Source organism: Capra hircus, chromosome 19 (assembly GCF_001704415.2).
Source record: "Capra hircus breed San Clemente chromosome 19, ASM170441v1, whole genome shotgun sequence".
Classification (NCBI taxonomy): Eukaryota; Metazoa; Chordata; class Mammalia; order Artiodactyla; family Bovidae; genus Capra; species Capra hircus.
Genome location: NC_030826.1, coordinates 50,544,954 through 50,557,049, shown reverse-complemented (window position 1 = coordinate 50,557,049; position 12,096 = coordinate 50,544,954). Strand labels below are relative to the sequence as shown.

At 44.8% G+C, this 12,096-nt stretch overlaps 1 protein-coding gene across 1 annotated transcript in view; it reads right to left on the bottom strand.

Moving 5' to 3' along the window:
* The window catches only part of NPLOC4 (NPL4 homolog, ubiquitin recognition factor), a 52,752-nt gene that overhangs the window by 34,877 nt on the left and 5,779 nt on the right, over positions 1–12,096 (bottom strand). Inside the window, exons 3-4 of the mRNA XM_018063596.1 lie at positions 7,838–7,950; positions 777–953 (exon numbers count right to left, since the gene is read on the bottom strand). Of these exons, the coding sequence (XP_017919085.1) occupies positions 777–953; positions 7,838–7,950 (290 nt within the window). The remainder of the gene's footprint in view (positions 1–776; positions 954–7,837; positions 7,951–12,096) is intronic.

Below are 12,096 nucleotides of genomic sequence, written 5' to 3'. Positions count from 1 at the left end.
AATGCAAATGGGGGCGGAGAGCTAACTGATGGCCACAGCCACAGAGTGGTTCCATGCCAACTGCATCTCAGCACTCTCTGGGGCCCTCTGATCGGAGACATACAAGTTCCTAATGCAGCATGCTGAATTCCAATATCTCAATGCCATGCTTGCAGAGTGATGCAGTTACACACTCCACTGCAGAGACAACTTTCACTCAGTTTTACATCAGAGTGTGAGCTCAGATGTTTCTAACTAGTCTCCTTAAAAAGCACAGCCAAAAATCTAAAATAAACAAACGTACACAAGCATAAGCACTTTATACAATCCTCAATGAAAAGTGAACATTCCGAAGGGAGCAGCACCTTTAGCAAATGAAACATTTCCTAGAAGAACGGAAAGAGCGCACTGAGTATGGGAGGTTGAGCGTCGTCCATGAGAATTAAACCAGACGATGTGAATGAGGACCTGTGCCGGCAGGTGCTGAGGTCCCACCCCCTCCATCCCTTCACACTCGCTAAAGCCCACTCTGCACGTGCATCCAGGTATTTCAGGGGCACACCACAGAGAGGACTTGGTTTAAGGCTCCTCCCTTCTTTCAAATCTCTTAGTTCTCACCACTTAAAACGTTTAAAATACATGTGGAACACAGTTGGAGATTCAAACAATGAGAAAAACCTCACAGTTATAACTTAAGTGAGATGTAAGTTGAAAATAGATGGTTAAACTCGAAACTTACATTTCTTCATCAGGACATATTACAGACATTTCACTTGACTGACCCTGAGGGCACTTACAGCTGCGGATCGCGGCTCCTGTAGATCTTCCCATCCTGCCTGCTGAGGTATTGGTCAATCTCATCTTCCACCACATTGGGAGCACCACAGGCCTTCAACCCCTGAGGGGCTGACGTCTCCATCTCAGATGACGGTCCCGCAAGGTTCGAGGGAAACAGGAACAACAGATCTCCATGCCTGTTCAAACAACAAATGTTAAGTTGAGGCTGTCTTCTTTTCTCCACAACCTGAGCTGCACAGAAGATCAACTCATGTGAAAACCTCTGATGCCTGTGAACAGCCAACACCAACCACCCCAACAGCCTAGACAGCAAGGCTTCCAATTTTAAGAGAGTAGAGTGCTCCTTTCCTGTCTCCTCTGTGCCTGTTCACCTTATCAAGGCCAGCAGCAGGCTCTCTGGACTGAAACATAACTTCCTTACAACCAGACTGCAGGATCTATGCTCCACAGGCACAGACACACCTAGTTCCACACAGAAGATGCACGACCTCAGCAGACACTGGAGCAGCACAGCCTCTACCCTCGTCCTCCTCCTCTGCTTGGCGCCCACTTCCCTTCATTCCTTCCATGGCCCTGTCTTTAGCTCCCTCATTTACGTCCCTGGGGCATCTTCCTTTCAATTCTCTCTACATCCACACATGTGTCCCTAACATGCATGTCACTAATGTACAACCCTGAGATGATTAGACACACACTTTCTGCATTTGCTGTTCCCACACAATCCCTCCAAAGATGGTCTGCATCTAGTCAATGTTCCGCGGTGGAGCCACCCCACAGTACGCTTTGCTGCTCCCGCATGACACACAAGGCTCTTGAGAGACCTGCCACCACCATGCCACCAAGAGATGGCACAGTCTCCCAGCCGCAGGGCAGATTTCCCAGAGAAGGTACATTGGACTTTAGAAGTTTTATTTGTTCTTAAAGCTGCTGATGTACTGCTTTCTACAATAGTTCAGTTCAGTCGCTCAGTCGTGTCCGACTCTTTGCGACCCGATGAATCGCAGCACGCCAGGCCTCCCTGTCCATCACCATCTCCGGGAGTTCACTCAAACTCACACCCATTGAGTCAGTGATGCCATCCAGCCATCTCATCCTCTGTCGGCCCCTTCTCCTCCTGCCCCCAATCCCTCCCAGCATCAGGGTCTTTTCCAATGAGTCAACTCTTCGCATGAGGTGGCCAAAGTACTGGAATTTCAGCTTTAGCATCATTCCTTCCACAGAACACCCAGGGCTGATCTCCTTTAGAATGGACTGGTTATATCTCCTTGCAGTCCAAGGGACTCTCAAGGGTCTTCTCCAACACCACAGTTCAAAAGCATCAATTCTTCGGCGCTCAGCTTTCTTCACAGTCCAACTCTTGCATCTATACATGACCACTGGAAAAACTATAGCCTTGACTAGTCAGACCTTTGTTGGCAAAGTAATGTCTCTGCTTTTCAATATGCTATCTAGGTTGGTCATAACTTTCCTTCCAAGGAGTAAGCGTCTTTTAATTTCATGGCTGCAGTTACCATCTGCAGTGATTTTGGAGCCCCCGAAAATAAAGTCTGACACTGTTTCCACTGTTTCCCCATCTATTTCCCATGAAGTGATGGGACCAGATGCCATGATCTTCGTTTTCTGAATGTTGACCTTTAAGCCAACTTTTTCACTCTCCTCTTTTACTTTCATCAAGAGGCTTTTTAGTTCCTCTTCACTTTCTGCTATAAGGGTGGTGTCATCTGCATATCTGAGGTTATTGATATTTCTCCCGGCAATCTTGATTCCAGCTTGTGCTTCTTCCAGCCCAGCGTTTCTCATGATGTACTCTGCATAGAAGTTAAATAAGCAGGGTGACAATATACAGCCTTGACGTATTCCTTTTCCTATTTGGAACCAGTCTGTTGTTCCATGTCCAGTTCTAACTGTTGCTTCCTGACCTGCATAAAGTTTTCTCAAGAGGCAGGTCAGTTGGTCTGGTATTCCCATCTCTTCCAGAATTTTCCACAGTTTATTGTGATCCACACAGTCAAAGGCTTTGGCACAGTCAATAAAGCAGAATTAGATGTTTTTCTGGAACTCTCTTGCTTTTTTGATGATCCAGCAGATGTTGGCAATTTGATCTCTGGTTCCTCTGCCTTTTCTAAAACAAGCTTGAACATCTGGAAGTTCACGGTTCACGTCTTGCTGAAGCCTGGCTTGGAGAATTTTGAGCATTACTTTACTAGCATGTGAGATGAGTGCAACCGTGCGGTAATTTGAGCATTCTTTGGCATTGCCTTTCTTTGGAATTGGAATGAAAACTGACCTTTTCCAGTCCTGTGGCCACTGCTAAGTTGTCCAAATTTGCTGGCATATTGAGTGCAGCACTTGCACAGCATCATCTTTCAGGATTTGAAATAGCTCAACTGGAATTCCATCACCTCCATTAGCTTTGTTTGTAGTGATGCTTTCTAAGGCCCACTTGGCTTCACATTCCAGGATGTCTGGCTCTAGGTGAGTGATCATACCATCGTGATTATCTTGGTCATGAAGACCTTTTTTGTACAGTTCTTCTGTATATTCTGTTTCTGTTAGGTCCATACCATTTCTGTCCCTTATCGAGCCCATCTTTGCATGAAATGTTCCCTTGGTATCTCTAATTTTCTTGAAGAGATCTCTAGTCTTCCCATTCTGTTGTTTTCCTCTGTCTCTTTGCATTGATCACTGAGGAAGGCTTTCTTATCTCTTCTTGCTATTCTTTGGAACTCTGCATTCAGATGCTTGTATCTTTCCCTTTCTCCTTTGCTTTTCGCTTGTCTTCTTTTCACAGCTATTTGTAAGGCCTCCCCAGACAGCCATTTTGCTTTTTTGCATTTCTTTTCCATGGGGATGGTCTTGATCCCTGTCTCCTGTACAATGTCACGAACCTCAGTCCATAGTTCATCAGGCACTCTATCTATCAGATCTAGTCCCTTAAATCTATTTCTCACTTCCACTGTATAATCATAAGGGACTTGATTTAGGTCATACCTGAATGGTCTAGTGGTTTTCCCTACTTTTTTCAATTTAAGTCTGAATTTAGTAATAAGGAGCTCATGATCTGAGCCACAGTCAGCTTCCGGTCTTGTTTTTGCTGACTGTATAGAGCTTCTCTATCTTTGGCTGCAGAGAATATAATCAATCTGATTTCGGTGTTGACCATCTGGTGATGTCCACTTGTAGAGTCTTCTCTTGTGTTGTTGAAAGAGGGTAGTTGCTATGACCAGTGCATTCTCTTGGCAAAATTCTATTAGCCTTTGCCCTGCTTCATTCCGTGAGCTATCCCACACCCGAGGTCAGAGGCGGCAGCCAAGAAGAGCAACCCCACGTTCAAGGAGCTTTACTGGAGCAGCCGTGAAGAGATACCCCACATCCAAGGTAAGAGAAACCCAAGTAAGATGGTAGGTGTTGCAAGAGGGCATCAGAGGGCAGACACATTGAAACCATAATCACAGAAAACTAGTCAATCTAATCACACTAGGACCACAGCCTTGTCTAACTCAATGAAACTAAGCTGTGCCCTGTGAGGCCACCCAAGACAGGCGGGTTATGGTGGAGAGGTCTGACAGAACGTGGTCCACTGCAGAAGGGAATGGCAAACCACTTCAGTATTCTTGCCTTGAGAACCCCATGAATAGTATGAAAAGGCTTTCTACAAAGGCTGCCATGATTCACACTACAAACGGCAATATTTGATTTTTGATCATTTTCAATATGAACAGCGTTCTTTCCCCATCAGACCCACTGCAGACTTCGGCAGAGCCTGACTGCCCACCTACCACCATGCCTGAGGCCAGTGAACAGTCCCACCTGGGAGCACTGCGGGTCCTGAGACAATCAGCCAACCTGTCTGGGAGGAAAAGCTGTAGCACCACCACTGGGTTAAGTATTTCCTTGCTCTCAACAAGAGGCACGTGCAGAAAGCAAGACTGGAAGCACAGCCTGCAGCCTCCAACCAACCAACAGAGAACAGGCACCTAAGCCAGGATGGGGAGGCTGGGCTGTAGCTCTTCAACGGGTCTGCTTGGCCCTCTTTTTCCTCTCACAATTTAGGGTGATATGACTGCCAACTTGTCTATGTCTAACAGCAAATGAGATATTCCTAAATATCCTCCAGGTTCAGGATACTTGGCTCAACTATCCATCAGTTTTAATAAACACACTCTAAAAGGCATTGTGGAGCTCTAAAGAAGGGAACTCTCAAGGGTCCAAAAACCCAGAGCAGCTCAAATAAGAATAGTGAGGGAACCTATGGCCAGCTCATGATGGGAACCTTGAAGTTGGCTTATAGTCATTTTCTGGGCGACAGAGGTTAGGCCTTGAGCCTGCCTGCCCAAAGCGAGTGGCTGAGCCCAAAATGCCACACAGAGCCAGATGTCTGAAGATGTCTCAACAGTTGGGAAAAAACCTACCAGCTGACAAAACAGACCAAGGAGAAATCCCATCTGCCTCCATCCACTACGCTGTAGGCAAAACTGTCTGAAAGTCTGAAACCAAAGGCCTGCTTTTGCATGCATCCAGGGTACAATTAGGGATGCTACCTGGTTCAGGAAACCAAAGACAGAAATTAAGTTGAGTGCTGAGCCCACAATGCCCCCTTGTGCTTACAATGCTTCTCAGTAAGACTCTTTGCAACCCCATGGACTGCAGCCCACCAGGCTACTCTGTCCACGAGATTTTCCAGGCAAGGATACTGGAGTGGGTTGCCATTTCCTTCAGTAGGAAAGCCAACAACCCCAGATCCTTCAGGCTCCCTAAGACTAAGTTTGGCCAAATATAAGCTCTCAAGAAAAGGTCACCAAATGTACAAGAGAAACAAACCACCAGGACCAAGAGAGGGCAGGAAACAATCAAGAGATTTAGACAGCCAAAGACTTCAGGTGTGGGATTCAAGACAAAGAATATATACTTATGAAGGAAATGTCAGCTGGAAATGGAATGAAGAATTATGAGCAATAAGAGGCTATCTGCAGTAACCAGGGCCTCCAAGAGTGGGCAGAGGGGCCACAGACTTGGCAGTTCTTCCCAAATCCCCTGCTTAGAACAGGCTAGACAACACCAGCAATAGTGCAACAGGATCCTCACAAACCCTAAATACACTCAGGCAAGACAGACTCCAGACACCTCAGGACCTGAGAGGGAAGCACCAGGTGTGTGACAGGCCAAGGCGGAACCCCAAGGAACCCAGGAGTCTTCACTGGAAGCCTAGGGGCCAGCGTGAGAGCAGAGCAGGAGCCGGGAAGAAGCCCCTGTGAGCATATGAGCTAACAGCCAGGGCTGAAAGAAATCAAATAGGAAAAAGTAAAAAATGTAATCAACTGAAACAATAGAGAGACTGAAAGAGAGGTATTATTTAAAGAGATAATGGGGAAGAATTCTCTAGACCTCACCTGCAGATACAGAAAATACATTTTACATCAGGTAGATGTAACACAGCAACTAACAAACCATCGAGTCCACACCTGGACAGATCAAACAGAAACCACAGGACCCCAAGACCAACAGAAGATCTTGAAAGCAGCCAGAGGAGGGAAAAAAGAACCTATAAATGAATAAGAGAATTAGAACAGCCAACTGAACTGTGAAAATGGCAACAAAGGCAGTGGAGTGAGACTCGCAAGGAACTCTGGGTGACCGACTCTTACAGACGTGGTCAGGTAACTCTCGAGCAGGGACAGGACGTGGTTCTCATGCTGCTCAGCAAGCATCACAATTATCACTGAAAAGACGCGCTCTAGGATCACCCAGAAAGACACGCCCTCCAAGTGTGACCACACCGCAGGTGGACAGCTTTGCCTAAAGGGTACTTCATTCTGCAGCCCCCCTTTTCTGGCATCCAGCTGTCAGAATAGTTCTGAGACACATAGCTGCCACTTCCACAGTGCTTGTCCTGTGTAGGGACCAGACAACCATGTGGCGGAGGCACAAGCCCCCCACCCCCCAACAGACAAGGGTGGAGGGGCCCAGTGAGACTGGGTGACTATTCACGCACACAGCCAGGAGTAGTGGGTGTGAGTCCAAACCCAAGTTAACACCCACAAGAAGTGATTCTCAAGATGTGGAAACTCTTTGCAAGCTGGGAGGAAAGTCGGCCCACAACCACCGGAAACGAATGTACACAAGACAAGACTTCACATCTTCACAGCAACAGGCAATGAGCAGGTGCTAAACAAGTATCCGATGAAGAACAAATAAATTCATGTTAAAACTGCATTTTTCCCCCTAAGATATACTAATTGTGAATCTAAAATGGACCACACAGATTGCCAAGACGGCCTATTATTCTGACTGGTAAAAGGCACACAGCCAAGTACCAACAAAGCCCAGCCCAACCCTCAGCAGTGGTCACAGCAGCCAGGCTACCTGTACCCCAAATAGGAGAATTCCCTGCCCGCTACCTAAGGACAGCAGAAGACCTGAAGGGTTCTACTCACTAATCCATGAGCAGGTGTGCCCACACAGCTCATGTGTGGGTGAGCAAGGCTTTTCCATAAAGGGCCAGACAGTAAAATATTTTTGGCTTTGCAGACCAGACAGCCTCTGTCACAATCACTCTGCCCTGCCCTTGCAGCATGAAAACATATGAATGAATGGACATGGTTGTGCTCCCATAAAACTGAAAAAACAGAAGAGGTCTCTGCACTCAAGAAACTTCTTCTGACATTACCCATCAATTCTAAGGCATTCCAGGGGTCTTGCCAGCAAGAAATACAACACAGACCTACCAAGCAGGTCTCAAGGCAGAACTACACACAGAGTTACATTCAAGGTCCTTCTCTGCAGTGAAGCAGCTGAGTGTGCAGCTGCACACACACTATAACTCCTCCTCTGTGACGCATACCCCTGAATTCTGCAAGTCACACAGATCGGCTCGACAGTAACTGTAGATTCGGCATGGCTGCCAAACACCTGGCGAGGAGCACGGTCACCTGCACTTTGGTCCGCGTTCAAGACCGTAATCACAGCAGCAGAAGAAAATGGGAGAACTTAGTAACTTCAGGTGGGTAACTAGTGCCAGCATGCCCTCCCCACTCCCCATCTTCTCCCCTCGGGCACTCACTTGATCTTCAGCAGGTTGAGGGATTTGTTAGATGATGCTGTTATTTCTCCAGTCTTGTTTCTATTGATGTAAACTGAGAAGCCATTATTTTGGAAGCCAAACTCCTTTGCGACCTAAAACAAGCCCCAAACAACAGAGATTTAATAAAATATTTAAGGGAATTCCCTGATGGTCCAGTGGTTAGGACTCTGAGCTTTCAGGGTTAAGGACCTGGGTCCAATACCGGGTTGGGGAACTAAAACGTCACAAGTCACACAGCACAGCAAATAACATACCAAAATATTTAAGTCTCACTACTCTGACCACATATATACATCAGACATTCCTAGTGAGTTTAGAAACTGCTCCTCGTTAAACAAATACCTCTTGTTATTTTGCTTTCTTATGAGGAAACTCAAGTCTGGGGCCAAGACATGGAGCTCAACTCTTAGCGTCATCGGAGACAGGAAATTTTGGCAGAGAAACAGAAATTATAAAATATAATCAAATAGAAATTCTACAACTGAAATAGAAAATTCACTGGATGGGCTTATCATCAGAAGGGAAATGACAAAAACAAAACAACAAAAAAAAGTCAATTAAAGATGGGTTAATAGAGATTACAATCTATAGATAGAGATTTGAAAGAATGAACAGAGCCTTAGGGAACCTCCGGAGCAATAGCAAATGATCCTCCAGAGAAGAGACTAAGGCTAGAACTGAAAAATATTTGAAGAAAGAATGGCCAAAACCCTCAAATTTGATGAAAAACATACGAGTAACAAATCCAGGAAGTTCAGCAAAACCAAAATAGGATAAAGAAAGAAAAAACTATGTCTGGGCACACTGTCATCACACCGCTAAAAACCAAAGATCAATGGAGAACAGAAGACAATGGAACAACATCTTTAAAGTGCTGAGGCAGGAATAAAAATCTGTTAACTCAGAATTCTCCATCTGGAGACAATACCCTTCAAATACAAGGGCAAAATGAAAACATTCTCAAGTTGACAAGACCCAAGGGCACCTGTTGCCCACAGCCTCCACCACAATAAATGCCAGAGGATGTTCTTCAGGCTGAACACCAGACAGAAACTCAGAAGCAGAGGACACACAAAGATAAGAACTCCAAATCACACAACAGGCAATCATCACAGAATCGCCATGAGAATCCTGAGAGAGCAACAGTGCTGGTCAGGAACAGGACCAGGTACTTTCTTGGCAGTCCAGGGGTTAAGATTCCATGCTCCCAACGCAGAGGACATGGGTTCAATTCCTGGTCAGGGCCTAAGATCCCGCATGCTGCGCAGTGTGGCCAAAGACAAAGAAACAGACAAGACTAAAGACTTTGACCTTTTTCTGAAAGTGATAAACTGGAATTAACAAATTGTGGCATTTTATCTGTTCTGCAAAACCATAGTTTTTCTATAGACAGAGCATTGCAAGCTATTGCCAAGAATAAGAAAGAAGTCTTGCACCAGGAACATCGTTCCTGTGTGAGTTAGGATAGCACCCCTGGGATGTAAGGCAATCTCTGAAGTGGTGCAGGTATCATGTCGGCAGTCCTGTGGGCAGAGGGAAATCCCTATGACCACATGACTGAGAACTGTGCTTTCTATCAGGACCAAGAGCAGCAGTATTTTCAAATACAACAGCCAGCAACATTACTTCACACATGCTGAATCCCACTTTGGGGAGATGCAAAAATATATATACTAGGTTCTATACGGTGCTCCTGTGAAAATAACTGCTTCTGCCAACTCTGAATTCTTTATCTAAAGATACAGAAATCAAACACAAGACATCAAGCATTAAAAAAAAAAAAAAAATCTTAGCAGAGTCTTACAAGAGCACACTTAAAATCTTAGAAACTGGGACTTTGCTGTCAGTCCAGTGGTTAAGACTCTGCCTTCCAATGCAGAGGGCACAAGTCCCCAGTAGAAGAACTAAGATCCCACATGCCACGCAGTACAGCCAGGAAAAAAAGCTTAAAAACTTCACTTCAAACCTGAGATAATCTTGATGTGTGACTACTGTAATAAAACCAGAAACATGGTACTGTGTAAGATGAATACAAATGTTGATAATGGAAAATAAAAAAAAAGAATACATGGCATGATTTAAGTTCAAAAACAGCCAAAACTAAAATTTAGGGTTTAGGAATGCATAGAGGTGGTAAAACACAGAAGAGTGGGGAAACAGCTCCCATCAGGTGAGAAGCGGAGTGACAGGCTGAGAAGTGGGAAGGCTGACCGATGGTTCCTGGAGGCTGGCACTGCCCCAACCCAGACCTGGGTATTTGCTTCACCATCAGTCTTTTTGACTGTTCACATTTTTCAAGCATCTCTTAGCAGGTACTTTAATTCACAGGTAAAAAAATGTATAATATTATAAAGAGAAAGGCTAAGAGGTCGGTTAAGAAAGGACTGAGGGAAATTTCCTGACAACCAGGAAGTTAGGATTCTGCGTTTTCATGGCTGAGGGTGCACATCTGATCCCTCATTGGGGAACTAAGATCCTAGAAGCCACAAGGTGCAGCCAACAAAAAGGACAGAGGTAGGATCTGGGGTGACTCAGTGAGGGCCCTTTCAGCAAAGTGACAGCAGCAGAAGCAAACTCTGGGATCCTGGAGATGAGGAAGGACGCTGCCAAGCAGGACACCCAGAAGAGCCTGTCCCGGAGGGGTCACGGTCTAGTGATTCACAGAGAAGGAATTCTTCAGGGAGAAGCATTAGGTGGCCTCAAAAGATCCGGTAACTCAAGATTCTATGAGAGATTTTCATTGCAAGATGTCTTATTACACTTACAAAACCAATTTCCTTAGAGAGTGTAATGCCACATATTAAATCAGGATCAAGGGTATCAAGTGTGGGGATGGGAAGTTGGAGCCAACAAAGTTCAGTGGTTAACATACTTTTCAGGCAAGTTTGTGAGGCGACAGGAAAGCCATTTCAAAGCCCACTTACAGGGCACAAATGCATAGCCAAATTATTAATTATCAAAAATCAGTATGGGTCCACTCATATGACACACCTGGAGAGACAGAATGTAGGGTGGTTACCAGAGCTGAAGGGGAGGCGGGGAGAAAAGTTTGTGTTTAATGGGAACAGAGTTTCAGTGTGGGAAGATGAAGAAATTCTGGAGATGGATGGTGGTGATGGCTGTATAACACCATGAATGTACTTAATGCTACTATACACTTAAACATGGTTTGCATGGCAAATTTTATGTTATTTTTCTTATCACAGTTAAAGAAAAAAAGATACAAATCTACATTTGTTGACATACAGTCATGTCTATAACCTATTGTGGAGTGAAAAAAGGTTACAAATGATCACAAGGTGAGATGTGAATTTCTCTAGAATGGGTGCATCTTACTTCTTCTGCCTGCAGGGCAGGAGGATTGACATATGGGTCACTGCCTGGACTTGTGTGACTTGTCACCCAGACAGCTAAACAACCATCACCCCTCAACACTGCCATCAAACAATCCATTCAATGATCAATCATGGAAGAAACAGGGATCTTGGTTCTTGAGCCTTGTTGGTAAGGTGGAGAGCATCCAAGCACCAGCACTGGAAACACAGGCGTTGGTGGCTAGCTCACTGATCTTCCTGACAGGGCAGACAGTGACCCCTTCAATAAGACATAACATGGTCACTTGAGTCAAAAAATGATTCAGGAAGGTTGGACTCTGAATGTGAGGTCACAAGGAGAGCCTATCCAATTAATTCCAGGTGGATTTTCCTCTTTACGAATGCATAATACATGACTAAAATACATTATTTCCAAATCAGTCTTTAAAAAGCACTTTACATATAAATTAAAATGCAGGCAGGCCAGTTTTTTTTTCATTTTTTGTACTAAGTTGTTTCAGTCATGTCCAACTCTTTGCAACCCTACAGACTGTAGCCCACCAGGCTCCTGATAAGATTCTCCAGGCAAGAGTATCAGAGTAGGTTGCCAATTCCTTCTCCATTTTTTTCTTTAGTGATCCATAAATGTTTCTCCTTAACCTCAGATTTGAAATACAGCAGTAGTATAGTGAGCTCCTATTTTGGTGAAAGTACATGTACATGCATATACAGGAATGTGTGTGCACATATGCCTGCACATGTGTACACATAAAGACATGCTATAGTAACAGTTACTTCTGGCTAGTAAGATTTTGAGTTATTCTTATTGCTTCTTTATACTTCCCTGTATTGTGCGAGGCTTTTGTAATTAATCCATATCATTTGCATAATCAGAGGAAAGGATTTTCACTTGAGGGGAAGCAT